This window comes from Trichomycterus rosablanca, chromosome 12 (genome assembly GCF_030014385.1).
Source record: "Trichomycterus rosablanca isolate fTriRos1 chromosome 12, fTriRos1.hap1, whole genome shotgun sequence".
Lineage (NCBI taxonomy): Eukaryota > Metazoa > Chordata > Actinopteri > Siluriformes > Trichomycteridae > Trichomycterus > Trichomycterus rosablanca.
The window spans coordinates 33,338,118-33,358,322 of record NC_085999.1 but is presented as its reverse complement, the minus strand read 5'-3'; the positions used below and the strand labels follow the sequence as shown (position 1 = coordinate 33,358,322).

At 40.4% G+C, this 20,205-nt stretch overlaps 1 protein-coding gene across 1 annotated transcript in view; it reads left to right on the top strand.

Moving 5' to 3' along the window:
* Window positions 1-20,205, top strand: part of LOC134324243 (E3 ubiquitin-protein ligase SH3RF3-like) — a 31,469-nt gene that overhangs the window by 2,167 nt on the left and 9,097 nt on the right. Inside the window, exons 2-4 of the mRNA XM_063005965.1 lie at window positions 13,881-14,156; window positions 17,845-17,940; window positions 18,543-18,833. Of these exons, the coding sequence (XP_062862035.1) occupies window positions 13,881-14,156; window positions 17,845-17,940; window positions 18,543-18,833 (663 nt within the window). The remainder of the gene's footprint in view (window positions 1-13,880; window positions 14,157-17,844; window positions 17,941-18,542; window positions 18,834-20,205) is intronic.

The following is a 20,205-nucleotide window of genomic DNA, read 5'->3' as shown; positions in this document are numbered from 1 at the left end:
AAACTTTTATTTGATCATAAATTTCATGCTGCAGTTTTTTCAATTTCTATTATACAAAGCTAAATTTTGTTGTGTGTGCTAACAGTAGAGTTCTATACGCTAACACTAGAGCTCTGTGTACTAACAGAAGTTCTGTTGTTTTGTCCTATCTTGCTTTTTAAATACCCCCTACCCTCTTATTAGCTTCACATACGCAGACACACAGGTATGAAGGTCAAGAAATGGAAGAGTAGGTGCTGAGGCTGCAATTCTTTACATCACGTATTGAATCTAGAGTATATAGGGCATGTACACACCTATACCTATACATATAATATACGTATACTACTGTACTAAACACCACAATATCTCACTGAAGGACAGTTTTGAAACCATCAGAGTGTTCTTTTTGCTATGGAAACTTATCCTTTAATATAAATTATTTGATATAGGAAATCAGGTTGGCGTCATGTTAAGAATTGCACCACTGTTAACAGCAGTGCCTGAGTTCTGAGGGTTCGAATCCCATGCTGGGCTCACAGATATAGAAGGCGCATGGAGGTTTGTACACCTAGTCACTGTGGGGACACGTATCAGTGCACCCGTAGTGCTGTTCCCAAACTCTGATAAATAGGATGGTTGTATCTCATTCAGTTTTTTAGGTGTTTAGGACACATTGGTAGTTTGGTGGTGTTGAAAATTACCGATGGCGTGTACTTTGACTGTTTCTGTTGGAAATGGCTACTGAAAATGAGTGGGTAAAAGAATGATTTGATAGTATTTAAAGCCAATGTTAAAAGTTAGGCAGGTATTTACAGTGATTTACTGGGTTATTACTCTTATTTAGTTGACAAACTTAAATTGGAAGGATGAGTAAATTAATATGACAGGAAAGTAAAGCAAAGTTCTAGTGACCTAGATGTTTTTTAGTCCCAGAAACTAGAGCGACGAGCTTTGTTCTTTAGCAGCTGAAGCAGCAGTACCAGAAACAGCAGCACCGTGGATCATAAACTGTGACAGAAAAGACATTAACATGTTTTAGCACCTGAGAAGCAAGCAATGAAATATCACTTCCACCTTGTTTCGCCCTTGAGGTGTAAATCTCAACGTTCTGAGTTATAATACAGCGACAAGCACATCAGCTCTGCTCTTCAATGCTCACTACTGGACGTCCCCATTTACCCAGATTTAATACCTATATAAGTGTAATGTTCATTTTAAACTCAGCAGTGAATCTCGTCATATATCACATCTTCAGCTCAACGATGATCAATATAAAAAATATTGATGTTAAGATGAACATTCTCATCCTGCAGTACTCATGCTGCCTTCAAATACGGCCATATTCACTGCCCGCTTTCTGCAATGCACCAGTTTTAACTGAGAGCTAAACAGTTTTAAAGCATAATACTACAATTATCTACTTGATTAGGTACAGTCATGTTGGGTTAAAATGATCTTTTTTCCTCTTACATACTTCTGCTGTTGTCCATGTGATCATCAACAAACTTCAGCCCGCTGTAAGGTAGGATTAAATTTGGTGTGAAATTTTTCTTCATTCTTGCTTGATACGAGACTTCAGTTGCACAACAGTCTGTGGTGGTGGTCGTCTAATTCTCCCCTTAATGATGCACCATACATTTTTAATAGGAGACATCTGAACTGCGGACAGGCCACCCAAACACGTGCACTCTGTCAAGTGTTCAAAGCCACGCTTGTCTTTCTCTTCTCATCTTTGCGTAATAGAGTTTTATGTTGCATTTCTTGATGCAGTGGTGGACAACAGTTTTTCAAAGTACTCCTGACCGCATGTGGCTTTATTTATCACAGCGTGATGGTTTCCACTGCACTGCCATCTGAGGGCTCAAAGGTCACATACATTAAACTGTGGTTTCCAGCCTTGCTTGACAGGGACTGAGAGTTCTCTGGGCTTCATAATGCTTTCTACAGTAGATGGTGAAATACCTAAATTATTTGCAAGCTTGCATTGAGAAATATTGATCTTTTTTTAACTGGTTGACCATAAAAAAATTTGGCATAAAGTGGTGAGACATGACCCATCAGTGCTGGCAAAGACTGAACATGTGGTGAGCCAACGTACCTGCTTATTGTGTAATGTTTCAAAACACAGTCACTTCAATATTTTGTTAACACTTCACTCGCCCTGTCGCCCTGTCCCAATGTGAGTGTGTGGCAGGCATTCAATTTGGAATATATGGTGCAACCTTACATATTATGCTGCAGATATGATACTAGTACCTGATCGGCTAGTATTTAACTACTTCTCAACACTTCTGTGTATTGTCTTTAGCATAAAATGTGAACTATATAAAATAATACTTTGATTTGTGTAACATGTCTCAGGTTCTGTACAGAGACTGTGGTTTAGTAGGAAGAAATATACCATACTATCTTTCAGTGCTACGGGAGCTTTAATGAGGACGGATCAGAGGAACAGTGGTTATTAAGTGACGCCATGGCTTTGTGGAGAACTTCAGAATAGATTATCTCATCATTTAGCCACCGTAATTTAATTATGTTTGACGGAATTACAGCTCAGAAGGAAATGGAGGTCTATGTGTGTTCTGTTTTAGTAGTGAAGATTATCCATCTTTTGTTCTGGCTGGATTAATCCCAACATGCAGGGATTAGTTCATTTTATAAATGCCTTACATTGGTCACGTCTAGCTACTTAATATGAGTTGCATTCTCCATGAAGTTTGGGGTTTAGCTTCTCATTGAATTGTATAAATATTTGTGCACTACATGGAATATAAAATACAGTTGTGTGCAAACATTCAGGCATTGCTGGGCAAAAAAAATATTATGTGTTTTTTTTGAGTGAAAGTAAGTTCTAGGCTCTGCACTATTCAAAAACATTTTTCCTTCAGATGTTAATGCAGTAACTTTATATTTGATAAACTTGCCACAACAAATAAACATTTTTTTTGACACAATATGTTGTCAGTAGTTCATAACATCCACCTTGTCAGATCTCAGTCCGCAAACACTTTTTGTTTTTTTCTATTACTGATTTCGCCTGAACAGCCTAGCCACTGGGAGGTGCACTTGTCAGTGTGCTTTCTGTGCCAGTCCCAAGCCCAGAAAAAATAGTTTGTGGGTTTTGGGAAATCTGTGCAGCTGGTTGAGTAAAATCAAATAAGTATATAAACAGAATTCGGAATATTGTATAGCGGGTTTTAACCTGAAATAGGAGAGCATCATCAAAAAAGAGGGGCTGGACCATACAGGTACATCTGGCATTTTAAAATGTCTTCAAATTTGTCAGCTTTTATATGACAATGCAAGGTGATCACTGGACCTCATAATTACCACCAGATGCTGCTCGTACCACTATGGATCCTTCAGCACATCTAACAGCTGCAGTGGGCATTGATGTCTCTCTTGGTGGGCAGTGGCTTCCTCTTTGCTCCCAATTGCAGAGTCTCTTTTGTATCGTACCGTCTTAAACACTGAGCTTAGATGAGGTTACTAAATTTAGTCTTGGATGTTAGCTTGTGTAGATTTATCACTGTTTTAAGTTTCGGCAGTTTGGGGATTATTATTGCTCTCACTGGGGTTTGGTGGGAAGTATCGAGTCAAGGTCTTTTTAGGCGTTAATTAGCAAAATACGACCTTCCTTCTTTCTTTTTTGTGTTAAAACCCAATTTGTTCCTGGTACTGAAGATCCGGATCTGGTTGGAGGGTGTTGAACATAATGTTGCAGGATCTCTGTGTTAGAGCTGCTACTGGGTTCCTGATTCCCAGGAGTCTAAAAATGGCATGGGGTCAGGTAGGTGGCGTCTGATGTAGGCTTTTGTTCTCACTGAGGTCAGTAGGTTAACTGCTTCACATGCACCTCTATTGTTGGTATGGTAATTCAGGGTGAGGAGTCAGCAACCACACAAAAAACAGCAAGCAGAACACTGAATTAGTTATTGCCATGGAGATGGCTGGTAAATAGAAGTTTGATTATCGTTTACATATTAAGGTTGTCTCAGTAGCATCATTATTGCTTATATACTGATGATCCACTATGGTGATTCTCCATACCAAAACAACAGATAAACAACAGGAAAGGGAAAAGGTGTTAGAATGTCTGGTTTTGCAGTCTTTGATAGCCATGAATCTTCTACCAGAGGGGAGTGGTTGGAAGTGATTGGGGGAGTTGATGTCCAGGATAAAGAGGATCAGCTTTAATTTTGTTCACATCCAGTGATCCTCTCTGCTGTCCTAAATATGCTCTGGTATTGGCTCTTGTGAGGTGGAGGAACTGAACCGTATGGTTATGGATGATATAAGGGTGAACTTGATGATCGCTGTGTTGAACTGGATCATCAGGCTCTGCGGCAGATTGAATTTCTTCAGTTGTCTAGGGAGGAACAGTGTCTGCTGTGCTGTCTTGGCTATGGAGGACGTGTTTCTCTCCCACTTTAGATCTCTGGAAATGTTTGTGCCTAGGAACTTAGACGACAGACTTACATGTCTCAGCGTGTCTCCTCCAAGTGCCGAAAACTCTTGGAAACCACAACAGAGTGATTATAAACACGACCACACGCCTCCAGACAATCTGAAATAACCCGCTGCTTCCGTCTGTCAGGCCTCTGAGCGTCCAACTGTAAAACAGTTCAGTAATCAGACTTGAAAGGGAAACAGAACTGTCTGGATGTCTGGTACAACTTTTATATTTTGTTTCGTCTTTATTTTCATATTTTACCACTGTTTTAAACTGGTCAGGGTAATGATGGTTCCAGCTTCCCTGGAATCACTGGGTGCAATGCACTAACACACCCCAGACAGGATCTGTTACGGGGCCTCGACCATCCCCCTCTTTCTCAGTCGTAGCCAATCATGTATGTGTGTATATTCCTAACTGGTACCCCTAACTAGGTTTCCCAATTGGGATGCGAACCCTGGATCTCAGGGTACTTTGTTTGGCCACTCAGGTAAAACACTCAGGTTTGGCCAACATGGACAATATTTGGCTCTTTCAAGGGGCGTAGGGATTCCTTATAACTGTTGCCGTTACAACCTCTGCTGGCTAATTAATGACACTGGAGATAATGCAGATTTGTGTGTGACTCTCCTTGAGCGTTATGTATTGCCATATGAACCCTGCTTGTGCAGATGGAAAAGAAGCGATCGTGTCGAAGGGAATCTCTAAACAATAGAATAGAATAGAATGCCTTTAGTTGTCAGAGATTCAAATGCATGTGTACAGTACAATCAAATTATTTTACTGCATATACCAGCTTGTTTGAAGAGTGCAGGGCTGTGATTTAAATCCACAACCTTCCGATTGATAGCACAAGACTAGGCTACTAATGTCCCTAATAATGAATTATTCTTGTAATTTTTCTAAAACATTCCTTGGAATTACTGCTCCCTTAAGTTCCTGTTTGAGTAAAATAACAATGGTTTGTTTGTGCAGTTTAAGGTCTGTATGTGGGGTAAACAAGAGGGGTGGAGGCGAGGTGACTGGAGATCAGTCAGAAGTGGCACTAGAGGAGCTTTATGATCTTGTTTGAGGAGGCTTAAAGGAGCCATCACCTAAAAATAAGTGTTTAGTTTGTTGAAAATTACAGAGACGAAAGGAAATGACAGAGCTGGAACATTCCCTCTGGTGCTAATGTTTCTTATGGTGCGTGGAGCAGGACTAAGTGGCCTCATGGTGAAATTCAAGCACTGTAATTAAGACAGAGCTTGAGAAGAGTGAGCAGAAAAATAACTCACGCTAGTGTGAAGTGTTGCTGGGGTTCAGCTTTTGCTCATTGTCCTTTCTGAACCTTTAATCACAGTTTATGATGATGTTAATCATATTGTATCATGTTGATAAAAATCATATTGTTTACTATCTGATCTTAAAATCTACATCAGAATGATGAACTAGTAGTTCTGCTTACCTTCACTATATTATACTGTTTTTCATTTAATAAAGCACAAAGATCTGATAGGAAGTTCTGTGATGTGTTTTATATGTTAATGGGACGCTACGAGTTATATGGGAGTGTAAACAGTTGCTACATGAAAACTAAATGTATAACAAAAATTCTGTGCACAGAATAATAATGTACTAATGGTAAAATTTGTGTATTTAGTAGAGTGGGTGCTGCACAGGTTCCAACTGGGTTCATCTTATCATGTTTGTGTGGGTTTCCTCCAGGTACTCTGATTTCCTTCTAATTGTCCTGGCTGTGTCTTACCATTCACCCACTGTTTCGGGTGGTGCCAAATCAACCTTGCTTAGGTTACAGTGTTAAGATGAATGAATGACTGAGTGAATGAATAAATGAACATTAACAAATAAATCAAATTGCTGCTACTTGATGTGACCCATAGGCATGCTGGGAGTCCAGCAGTGATCAGCAGGTTCGGGGCATTTTCAGTTTTTTTTCACCCGTCTCTGGTTCTTCCTGCCCCAGCCAGATGGAGTTAAAGAACTACAGGGAGATCCATCTGTTCCTACAGAGCCATATGTACAGGACCCGAGGGAAGACACTCAACCCAAACCCATCCCAAATAAAGGAATAAATGATCAGGGTTTTTGCTGCTCTGTTCATTAATATATAGATATAGAAAAGATGACTTGGTGCATTTTAGATCAGTTGATTACATTTATTTGTTTTAATTCTAATGCAGCAATAGAGCTGAACTGTGAGAACATAGATATGTAATATTTAAACACCCGTTAGCAAGGGGTGTCGCTAAAAGACCTAAACTCAATCATTATATGGGGTGTCAGAAAAAATGAAAGTGGTTTCTTCTCTGGTTCAGTTTGTAAGAACAATGTTGGACATGTCCGTGTTACATATGGAAGCCATCAAAGACAGAAAACGCTTCAACATGAACAAATCATTCATGCTACATTTACTCTAGCGTGCACATAAACATCCTGGAAGCTGAGAGCCAAGGTCCCTCTGCTGAGTACTGCCATCATATAGAAATATTGTTGAGTAATGAGTCTAAAAATTGCACACTTGAGGCATTCAAACCTTTCAGAGGTAACACTAGAAACAAAATGTTCTAACTGCTTTGCTAAGATTCTAGCTAAGACTCTAGCCAGAAATGGTCAGCTATTGTGGATTAGTTAGCAGGAAAGCTGTGATTTTATTGGCAGTTTTTACAGTTTTATTAATTCAAAGCACATCTGTAATACATTTACACATTCTAATCAGTTGGAGCAACCTCCCAACCCAGTGTTGGTATTTGAAACTGATGGTGCTGGTACACTGGTGACATGGTACACAGTCTAAACTAAACTTTACACTACATGGGCGTACAGGCTGCTGCGCACGAAAGAAACCACTGCTGTAGAATCCTACAGTCACACAAAGAACAGTTGCAGAAATCTTTGCAATTTTTTAACGAGAAATTGTCTTGCTGTTCTGCTCTCAATTTCTTATCTCAGTTTGTCTCACGCTGACATCAGTGTCTCTCCAGATTCCGAAAATAAATGTAGGAGAGAAACAGTTTGATATACGCTCAGGCTAGATAAAGAGATTTAGGTGCAGGTTATCCGCTGCTGTAAAATCCTACAGTCACACAAAAAACAGTTGCAGAAATCTTGTCAAGATTGTCAGAAAATGTTTCTTACAAGAGAAATTGTATGTTACATTTTGGATTCAGCTGTACTTTCTAATGTAAAGACTTTAAACAAAAAACTAACACTAGTTCTCAGCCTATCTCCAGCATTGTTATTCATCAACATTCTGCAGAAACAGTTTTGTATCTGGGGTTAATGCTTCAATCCATCTGTAACCTTTTGTGAAAAAGATCTGTGAAGGAAATTTTTGGACATTAACGGTCTAACAAGGTCTAAACACAAAGCAAAGCCAACATTACATGGTAAGAATATTGTAGCCGCAGTTAAATATGGTGGTGGTGGTGTGATGGTCTGAAGTGAGACCTGCCGATCACAAAGAAACAACCAATTACATGTATTTATATATATATATACAGTGTATCACAAAAGTGAGTACACCCCTCACATTTCTGCAAATATTTCATTATATCTTTTCATGGGACAACACTATAGACATGAAACTTGGATATAACTTAGAGTAGTCAGTGTACAGCTTGTATAGCAGTGTAGATTTACTGTCTTCTGAAAATAACTCAACACACAGCCATTAATGTCTAAATGGCTGGCAACATAATTGAGTACACCCCACAGTGAACATGTCCAAATTGTGCCCAAATGTGTCGTTGTCCCTCCCTGGTGTCATGTGTCAAGGTCCCAGGTGTAAATGGGGAGCAGGGCTGTTAAATTTGGTGTTTTGGGTACAATTCTCTCATACTGGCCACTGGCTATTCAACATGGCACCTCATGGCAAAGAACTCTCTGAGGATGTGAGAAATAGAATTGTTGCTCTCCACAAAGATGGCCTGGGCTATAAGAAGATTGCTAACACCCTGAAACTGAGCTACAGCATGGTGGCCAAGGTCATACAGCGGTTTTCCAGGACAGGTTCCACTCGGAACAGGCTTCGCCAGGGTCGACCAAAGAAGTTGAGTCCACGTGTTTGGCATCATATCCAGAGGTTGGCTTTAAAAAATAGACACATGAGTGCTGCCAGCATTGCTGCAGAGGTTGAAGACGTGGGAGGTCAGCCTGTCAGTGCTCAGACCATACGCCGCACACTGCATCAACTCGGTCTGCATGGTCGTCATCCCAGAAGGAAGCTGACGCACAAAAAAGCCCGCAAACAGTTTGCTGAAGACAAGCAGTCCAAGAACATGGATTACTGGAATGCCCTGTGGTCTGACGAGACCAAGATAAACTTGTTTGGCTCAGATGGTGTCCAGCATGTGTGGCGGCGCCCTGGTGAGAAGTACCAAGACAACTGTATCTTGCCTACAGTCAAGCATGGTGGTGGTAGCATCATGGTCTTGGGCTGCATGAGTGTTGCTGGCACTGGGGAGCTGCAGTTCATTGAGGGAAACATGAATTCCAACATGTACTGTGACATTCTGAAACAGAGCATGATCCCCTCCCTTCGAAAACTGGGCCTCATGGCAGTTTTCCAACAGGATAACGACCCCAAACACAACCTCCAAGATGACAACTGCCTTGCTGAGGAAGCTGAAGGTAAAGGTGATGGACTAAACCCAATTGAGCACCTGTGGCGCATCCTCAAGTGGAAGGTGGAGGAGTTCAAGGTGTCTAACATCCACCAGCTCCGTGATGTCATCATGGAGGAGTGGAAGAGGATTCCAGTAGCAACCTGTGCAGCTCTGGTGAATTCCATGCCCAGGAGGCTTAAGGCAGTGCTGGATAATAATGGTGGTCACACAAAATATTGACACTTTGGGCACAATTTGGACATGTTCACTGTGGGGTGTACTCACTTATGTTGCCAGCCATTTAGACATTAATGGCTGTGTGTTGAGTTATTTTCAGAAGACAGTAAATCTACACTGCTATACAAGTTGTACACTGACTACTCTAAGTTATATCCAAGTTTTATTTCTATAGTGTTGTCCCATGAAAAGATATAATAAAATATTTGCAGAAATGTGAGGGGTGTACTCACTTTTGTGATACACTGTATATATCTATATATCTATATATATATATATATATATATATATATATATATATATATAGATATAGATATAGATATAGATATAGATATATAGATATATAGATATATAGATATATAGATATAGATAGATAGATAGATAGATAGATAGATAGATAGATAGATAGATAGATAGATAGAGAGAGAGAGAAGATCCAGATGCATATCATCTTCAACGCCAGTGCAAAGCTGTAAATAGATCTGACACTTTTTACACTGTTCACACAGCTAATGGGATGCTAATGAACCTGGGACATTTTTAACCTGTGTGAGGTGACTGAGTGTTCTACACACCTGTTTAGAATCATCTAAGATTAAATATTTATTTAAAAATGTGATGATAAAGATTCATGCTAAACATCTACCTCATCACATTTTATTTTGGGGTATGAAGTACTGCACAACTACATACAATCTGGGGATTTGGGTTCAGTCTTTGCCTCTGGTCACTGGCTTCCAGGAGATTCCAGGAACTTTTTCCACCTTCCAAAAACACACAAAAGATGAACAAGTTGCTCTAATGGTACCATGTTGCTATGTGGCATCCACATGACCTGCTGCACCACTTCTCCAGCATGTTCAGATGCTGCAGTGGTCTTAGGTGAGTGAGGGAGGGAGGACGGATCTGTCAGAAATGACTGAGTAACATGGACAGATGAGAAAAGGAGATGAAGACAGACAGGAGAAGAGAGGTACACTTTATCATGCCATAACAAATAGAAGCTGCAGGTCAATCACAACTCGTTTCTCTCTTTTTGTCTCTCTGACCAAATTGAGAGTAGAAGCCAGACTCATTACAGCCAGTTATCTGATCTTGTGCTTTCATCTCTCTGTATTTCTCATCAGTTCGTTTCGCGCTGACATCAGTGTCTCTCCAGATTCCGAAAATAAATGTAGGAGAGAAACAGTTTGATATGCGCTCAGGCTAGATAAAGAGATTCATGTGCAGGTTGCACGAAATGTGTCTGGTAAGAAAAAGTTTGATGTTGCACATTTGTTACCCTATTTTTTTCACATTTTTAAACAGAATACAAATAAATTTCATTTATTTAAGGACTAACGTTCTCCATCACCCATATCCCTCCTTGAGAACTAATGGCTTCCTTAACCCTTAACAGGTGCAGCACTTTTATCAGCAATGACTCCAAATAAACACGTTCTATAATATAATAAAAATCACTCTTCTTCACAAAACTGCTAGAAATCAGACACACTGCTGCTATTCAAACATGAACTTATGTCTTCAGGTCTCAGCAGGTCACAGCATCTCTACTGGGTTCCAGTCTCACCACAGCAACAGACCACTCCAACATCGTTCATTCATTCTTTATTTTTAATTTAAGCCATTTAAATGTAAACTTCATTTTTAATATCTGTCCTGCTTGCTTCATAACACAATTACACCTCAGCTTCAGCTCACAGACAGATGACCTCACATTATACTCAGGACATTTTGAAATTCCAGGTCCAGATTCCAGGTCCTGATGGATCAAATCACCTCCGCACCATTACATTACCATCATTATGTCTGGCTGTTGTATTAATGTTCTTGTTATGAAATGCTGGATTTGATTTGAATCAGACATAATGAGCCCCTTAATGTAAAATTCATTTTCATTTATATTGATCTGTTTATAGGATTAATTCCACAGAGGTAAGGGGAGTATCTAGGGTTATTTAAAATATGTGACAAGCAGTGATATTTTTCCTGGTAATTTTTTTTTTTTGTCTACTCTATCATGAATCCAGTGCTGCCTAGTCATTTTGTATTGAAGAAGGTGGGTTGGTGCTCCTAAATTGACCCTTTGTGTAAGTGAGTGAGTAATTGGGTGATGCCCTGTGACAGATAGGCGTCTTGTTTTTTCTGTAAACTTATTTGGGATGTTAGTAATTGACGTTGTTGTTGCTGAACGTCTGGTCGTTTTAGAAGAATCTGTTCAGGTCTCAGCTGTCGACTGCTCTTATATTTTATGAATAATTAATTAATCTCCCAGTGGGCTGTGACCTTTGTTCTGTCGAGTCTCTCCAGGTTGTAAATGAACCTTTGAATGATAAATGACATAGATTTTGGTCTGACTGGTGCTTTATAGACTAAAGTTACAATGACACACAAAAAAGAAAATCAATTAACAGTAAGTGGACGCCTGGTCCATACTGACAGACTCTACACAGGTGAAGTGGAGAAACAGGGTGGAAATAATTTGTTACTGTACTTAATCTGTTGAACAAATATTATTGTTATGGATTGTAATGCCTACATCCTAAACCAAAACAAACTGGCAGCATTTACTCTATAAGGCCAAAAGTATTTGCACACCTGGCCATGAGCTTGTTGGACATCATATTTCAAAAACAATCAAATATAGTAACCTCTGTGTGATTTTTTTAGCTTCAAGAAAAATAAAGCTTATCACAAGAATTTGAAGTATGTCTGTGGAAATGTGTGCATTTGTATGGCTGGAAACTGATATTGGTCATTAAAGCTTTAGAGTTTTTTTCTACATGTCTTTACAGGCACTTTTTAAAAACATACAGATAGGTGGATTTGTGGATTTTGATTGCTTTCAACTGCTTTTAAGATGTCATGCTGTTGTCCTGTACAGGGAGTGGTTCTGCCTTTCACCTAGTGGCTCTGGACCCACTGAAATTGTGAAATTGTTTTGCAGTAGCAGACTCGGACACACACACAGACACACAGAGGTAGAGGTGTATTGATCAGTTGTATTGATTAGTATATGTGCATTATTAATGCTGTTGAGCTTCTTTGTATTGAACCAAGGAACAGCTGAAGTGTGTAAGAGTTTCACAATCACCAGCACCTGTTTTAATTTACTGTATACAACAATAAACAACACTGACCTACGGACAGAGCTAAAGACAGAGACAGAGCTGCAGAGAAACAGGGTTAAGTAGAGACAGAGCTAGAGACAAAGAGCTACAAACAGAGAAAGAGAGACAGAGGAACAGACATTAAATCAGAGGTACAGACAGAAAAACCGAGACAGAGATACAGATATTACATCAGAGGTACAGACAGTAAATTAGAAATTCAGACAGAGAAACTGAGACAGGAATACAGATATTAGATCAGAGGTACAGACAGTAAACCAGAGGTACAGACATTAAATCAGAGGTACAAACAGCAAATCAGAAGTAGATAGAGAAACAAAGACAGAAATACAGAAAGCAAATCAGAAGTACTGACAGAGAAACAAATGCACAGAGCTACAGACAAAGAGTCTAAGGTACAAACAGCCAATCATGGATACAGAGAGTGAGACAGAAGTGAAGACATAGAAATATAGTCACAGACAAAAAGACAGAAATAAAAACAGACTGAAGTACAAAAAGAAAGACAGATCTACAGACACAGAGCTACAGACAGAAAGACTGAGGTACAAAAAGTCTGTTCCAATTCATCTTTACTGGACATCCTCCACACCAAACTGGTCAAATCATGTCTTGGAGCATGCTTTGTTTCATGCACCACGACCCTGACCAGGATCATATAATTGCTGTCAGTCCAAACCCAGTCCTTATCCTAAGTAAAGTCACAACACCGGCCATCACTTAGTGCGCTTTGATGTGTGGGTGTACCTGTGTGTGTGCGTGTGTGTGTTGCACCCTAAAACACACACAGTTTGTGTTGAAACAGGATCGTCTCTTGAGATTTACAAAGCACTGAAATATTCACAAGTGTCAAATATTAGTCTCTCTCTTGCTTTCTCACTCTCATACACTCTTACTCTCGCACTTTCACACACTCACTTTGGCTCTCTCACACACTCTTACTTTGTTTCTCTCTTTCAAACTCTCACTTTCCCTTACATATGCTTGGTCGGACTCTCACTTTTTTACGCTCTCTATTGCTTGCTTTTTTTCTCTTGCACTTCTTTATTCTAAGACACTCGCACACTCTCTCATCCATTAAGTCACTTACACGGGTGCTTCATTCATGCACTGAGGCCGCATAGCTCTTGGCGAGGGCGATTTAAATCCAGCTTTACAGTGACACATGTTTCAGCAGGATTTTGTCTTTGGTTGTTTCGGTAAATTTCTTTTCAGCACAGAGAGCCTCGGGATCTCTGTCCTATGGGATGCTGTATTGCATTTGGTCTCAGTTGTTTTGGAGAAAAAGCTCAATACAACTGAGTAAAGAGCATTATTATTATTATTATTATTATTATTATTATTGTTATTGTTATTATTATTATTATTATTATTATTATTATTATTATTATTATTATTAATTATTAAATTATTATTTACCCTCTGTTCTTTGGTTAAATGTAATGATATTCAATGTTGTTTTTTCAACAGAATGTCCCTCAGCTGCCTTGTGGCAAGGCCCTCTACAGCTATGAAGGCAAAGAGCCAGGCGATCTCAAGTTCAACAAGGGGGACATCATTATCCTGCGACGAAAAGTGGATGAGAACTGGTACCACGGAGAGCTGAACGGTAGTCATGGCTTCCTGCCAGCCAGCTACGTGCAGTGCATCAGGCCACTCTCGCAAACACCACCGCAGGGCAAAGCATTGTATGACTTTGACATCAAGGACAAGGATCAGGACAAGGACTGTCTCACCTTTGTAAAGGTAAATTTTGGGTCATTGTCTTGCTGGAACACTGATTTTTTTTTACATTGATGAAGTAAGGTAATTAAGGTACCACATTATTTAATGCATCACTTCCACTGACAGCAAATTAGCAGCAAAACAATACTACAACCTTCATGTTTGAGAGAAGGTGAAGTGTTGTTGGGTTTGAATGACTTGTATTTTCCTCTCCAAACATACTTCTGATCATTGTGGCCAAATAATTTAATCTGACCACAAAACTGTACATGTGATTGCACTTGACTTAACAGAAACATCATTGTCCTTTAGCAGAAGGTAATAATTTAGGTTTGGAAAAGAGACCACTGTTTTATGAACTCTGTACTTTAGGCACAGTTGTTTGTGCTGATGATATTGAGACCTGAGGTTACTTAGAAATGGCTCCAAGTGACATCCCTGACTTCCAAAAACTCTTTTTTTTTGCATTGTTCTGCTTGCGGTTAAGTCCAATGAGACACTGCCTCCACACAGCATCTAATGGAAGCCGGTGGTATCTGGTACCAGAACATTATCAGTAGGTGTTACTCACATGTACATCATGTAAATGTTGCACAGATGCCTGGCTTACTCATGATCTTTACAAAAACAGGCTTCATCAAGCTTTCATCAAGTTTACATTCTTCCATTGCATTGATGTTCAGTGTTGATGCCTGCATGCTCACTGTAGATGCTTCAGACGGGGGACAGGAGTTAGCATGGGGACATTTACTGGCCTGTGCAGCCCACCAGGGTTAAAATTATCTGCAGGTTGAGTCTGAGTACATCTTATGTTGGTCTGTACCAGATGCTATAGCTTTCAAATCCTCTGACATAAATGAGTCTAGATGCCCAACATTTTGTTTGTGGTTCGTGGCTTGTCCCTCTTCTGACCACTGTTGGTGGGTACACACCATGGCTGCCTGTGACATCCCTTGCTGTTTTGCAGCATCACTATTGTTACCAAAAAGCCATTGTCATGAACATTTTTGATGGGTGAACCTTTGACTCATCAGTGTATATCGGCACATACATGTCACCTGATATGGCCAGTCATAGTTACTGATGAAGAATTAAAATGTAAACACCACAGTGAGACTTGGTGGAAGTATAAACATGACTAGTATTCTTTGCTGCTGTAACTCTGTAGGTCTTGGCTGAGCTCCATACACAGTGTGTTACCAGAAGAAGAGCTCTCAGGAGTCTCGGGAGGATCCAGATACGGGAAAGTAATGATTGGCTTTGTAGAAAAGAGCAGCAGGATCCTTCAAAGCTCAGAGAGCATTTAGACGGTATGATGCAAAAATTTGGATGCCCCTTGTCAAACTCTCTGTATTGTTGATTTTTTACATAGTAATAAGTAACCACAACATCTACAGAGAAGTATTTTTACACATTTTTATTCAAAATGACTAAAACATTACATTTTATATTTACACATTTATATTTTCAATATGTTTACTTTGGCTAACAGAAACTTTGGGTCCTATTATCATCTTTACATACAACTACTCATAATGTACAATGCTCTTGGAACAGTGGTCATTTTACCAAGGTTGGGAATGAAACCCAAACTGCCACCTTCAGATAAATAGAAACTCTTTGCTGAGATCTACTGGAGGTCAGCTCAGGTCAGTGTTTGTAACTGATAAAACTGGCGGGTATAGAGCTGATGGAACTGGTGGGTATAGAGCTGATGAAACTTGTGACTATAGAGCTGATGGACTTGTGGCTGTAAAGCTGATGGAACGGGTGGGTGTAGAGCTGATGGACTGGTAGGTATAGAGCTGATGGGGCTGGTGGGTATAGAGCTGATAGAACTGGTGTGTATAGAGCTGATGGAGCTGGTGGGTATAGAGCTGATGGAACTGATAAGTATAGAGCTCATGGGTATAGAGCTGATGGAACTGATAAGTATAGAGCTGATGGAACTGATAAGTATAGAGCTCATGGGTATAGAGCTGATGGAGCTGGTGGGTATAGAGCTGATGGAACTGATAAGTATAGAGCTGATGGAACTGATAAGTATAGAGCTGATGGAGCTGGTGGGTATAGAGTTGATGGAACTGATAAGTATAGAGCTGATGGAACTGATAAGTATAGAGCTGATGGAACTGATAAGTGTAGAGCTGATGGAACTGGTGGCAATAGAAATGATTAAACTGGTGGCTATAGAGCTGATGGAACATCGACCAGTTTCCTGAACAGAATTACAAGGTCTCTTTATCCACCAGTTCTGGCTTCACTGAGTAGAATAAAGCGACTCTGTCTACATGAATCACTTGGGACCAGATGAACCAAGAAGATGTAGTGAAAAGAGGCCACAAAGAGATGGATGATTAATTAACCTACAGCGTTTTAGTCTCTTTATGCAGGTGTGAGTGTGTGTGCATGTGTATGTGTGAGGAACAGAAAAAGCTTTGTGTATGAGTTCTTGGATCAAATCGAATCAAATCTCGCTTCCTGCCATCTGCCTGGCACAGCGCATAAGACACACAAACACACACACACACACACACACACACACACACACACACACACACACACACACAGTAGGAAGTCTGTGATTCGTAACATTTAAATAATTTTAACCAATTAGTTTATGATAAATGACTTTGGATGTGTAATTTAATTTTAAATTTTTTTTTCTCTTTGAATTCTTTCAAAAGTCGCAGTTTTAATTTTCTCTGCCACCTCAGTCTAATCTATCATCAGCAGACAGTTTAAAAAAAAATAAAAAATGCACAGCAACAAATAACTTGGATTGTGTCATGTTTGTATTTTTTTATAATGTACGTGTACTGAATATATTTACTTTGCACTGATGATCTCACCCAAAAATGTGCATGGTAATATCTACTCTGTAGCACTGGTGCATGTGAGGGATGTGTTAGCTGTTGGGCTGATTGTAGTTGCTCGTAGTTCAAGTGCTAAATGAAGTAGATCTGATCAGCAAAGGCCTGAGTGACTTCGATAAGAAATATATCATCATGGCCAGCTGACTTGAGTTGAAGTATCTCCCAAACAGCAAGTGGTGTCACAGGCAGCCAGGGTGAGTCCCCACTAACAATGGTCCAATCACCGGCAGGTTGTTGGATGTCCAAGACTCATCCATGCCAAAATACATGAAGATCAGATTGCAGAAGACTGTAATCCTGGTGATGAGATAAATGTGTCACAACACACAGTGCATCGAGCCTTTCTGTGCCAGTCACAGTGCCCATGCTAACTCCTGTCCACCCTCCAAAGCACCTTGAATTGGCACAAAGGCATCATGAACATCCAAGCGATGGAAGATGGTCGACTGATCCTGTTTTTGACAGCATTTTTTTGTTCTAATGTTTTTAAGGAGTTTTGATGTTTTCAATGTTTCAATAATGTAAGTTGTTGAACCAGCACTGAGGAGAATTGGAATGTTGATTGCAAGCCAGGCTTTCTTATCTGACATCAGTGCTTGACCTTACAAATGCTTTTTTTGACAGAGCAAGCACAAATTCCAGCAGACACTACAAAACCTTGTGGAAAGCCTTGTCAAAAGAGTGGAGGCTGGGCCTTGTCTAAAATGGGGGTTTTATTAAATTGATTTTGTAATGGGATGTTCACCAAGCTCGGGTGTCCACATACTTTTGTTGTCTAGTCTACTGTGTGATTATTAGTCCTAATCATTATCTTACTGTTTTTTTTTTTTTAGGATGAGATTCTGACAGTGATCCGACGGGTGGATGAAAACTGGGCAGAAGGAATGCTGGGAGATAAAATTGGCATTTTTCCTATTCTGTACGTAGAGGTGAGTGTCCAATTAAAACATTATATAGTGAAAACTGTAGATCATGTGATTGTCATAACAGTCTTGGGATCTCAATAATTTCTGCAACTCTGGATGATTGAAACAAGTTTGGAATTTAATCTGGTTAGGGTTGTGATGGGCCCGGCTCTGCCAGGAAACACTCTGTGCAAGGCAGCACAAGGCCAGAATACCCTGGACAGGGCACCAATCCATCATATGGATTTGGCCATACTCCTCCCCCCAGCCGTCTGATATCACCACTGAGATCTGACTCAGATCTAGACCACTGCTGCAACCTTGTACTTTCGGAGCTTGTTGTTTTTTAAAATGTGTCCAAATTGATTGTTAGCAAACACAATATTACCTTTAATGTTGCTTATCTGTGTGTTGTTTAGCCTTTTACATCCATCAGATTAATATACAGCGTGACAGAGCTTTTTTTAGTCAGAATAGTTTTTGAGTTGCTTGCAATGAAACATTTTCACCATAGAGGTCTTCAAAACTCTAAATCTTACACACTGCAGCTTTAATCATCTGTGTGTGATTTTACTTGCTTCTTTTTAATTCGTGCTGTACTTATTTTTCTTTTTCCGTCTCTTAAGTTAAACGAAGCAGCAAAGCAGCTGATGGAAATGGACAAATCTGTACCCGGTCCCAGCACAGAAACTGAAACTCCAACTACTTGCCATGATGAAGGGAATGGCGAAGCACCCCGGCAGCGGGCAGAAGGAAAGAAGAACGCAAAGAAACGTCACTCGTTCACGGCGCTGAGCGTGACGCAACGCACAGCTCTCGCTAACAACAACCGCCACTCGATGGAAATTAACGCGTCTGATCCGAGAACAAGGATGGGAGAGTACAGCCACCTCAGCTCCAGTGCTCCAACCTCACAGGTGTGTAGCGCTAATAACATCACAATTGTATGGCCATAATTATGGACGTCAGAAGAAGTCAGATAACATCTAGAATACGTATATGTGTATATTTCTACAAAGTTTCCCAGGAGCTCTATTGTATCTATACCATGACAGGCTCAGCGTCCATTATAAACAATCTGACAGTTACACTCTTCAGACAACAAAACACATTTCCTCTGTGCATCAACCTTGCCTATTTATATCCTAACATTTCTCTAAACTTAATAAATCTTTTAGTATTGTGGCGCCGGCGAGCAGGAAGGATAGCGTCAGGGCCGCCAGTGAGCTACCTTTGGCAGTTCATTCAATGGTTTAGGGACAGACACCCATTCATACACACATACATTCATACAACAGACAAACATATAAGCTACTTACCCAACCCTCACCGCAGCCACCCCACTCCCAACAACGGGATACACGGCTACGGTGAGCTTAGACACCACTGCCGCAAGGCTTTCTGGGTAAAGCCTGTGCCGACGCTACACTGCCCCCTCCCTAATGGTCAACCGTCCCGGTGACCCACTCACCAGCGTCCACTGGGTGGCTCCTCGGCCAGACCGCACTCCATTACACTGCCGAGCCGCGCTTCCACCCACTGCTGGACCGGGCACCCTGCCCCTACAGCCACCTGGGCTAGCGCACTCAGACAGACCGGACATATTGGCCCACTGTACCACCAGAGCCACCCAAATGCCACAATCCCACTTCTGACACCAATGTGGCGCCGGCGAGCAGGAAGGATAGCGTCGGGGCCGCGAGTGAGCTGCCTTTGGCAGTTCACTCAGTGGTTTAGGGACAGATACCCATTCATACACACATACATTCATACAACAGACAAACATATAAGCTACTTACCCAACCCTCACCGCAGCCACCCCACTCCCAACAACGGGATACACGGCTACGGTGAGCTTAGACACCACTGCCGCAAGGCTTTCTGGGTAAAGCCTGTGCCGACGCTACAGTATGTTGCTTGTAGATGGTAAAATATCTAACATCCCTGCAGTTATTTGATATGAGACACTGTCTTTAAACTGTTGGAATTTTTGCTGATGCATTTTTACTGGCTATCCTCGACAAAGCCTTGCTCATAAATAATTGGACCTTTCCTAAATGCTTCTTCTGTACACAAGCATCACCTGCTGCAAATGTTTTATTTGGAATGTGTTGCAGATATTAGTTAAAACTAGTACACAGTATAAATTAAAAGGGTAAAATATTCAATATTTTCATACTTTATTAATTTAAGGCACAAAGTAGATTTTAAATCACTGTTTTTGGTTTTTATTTGTAATTCACAGCTAATCCATCTTTTTAATTGATGGTTGTGTTTCATTCTCCTCTA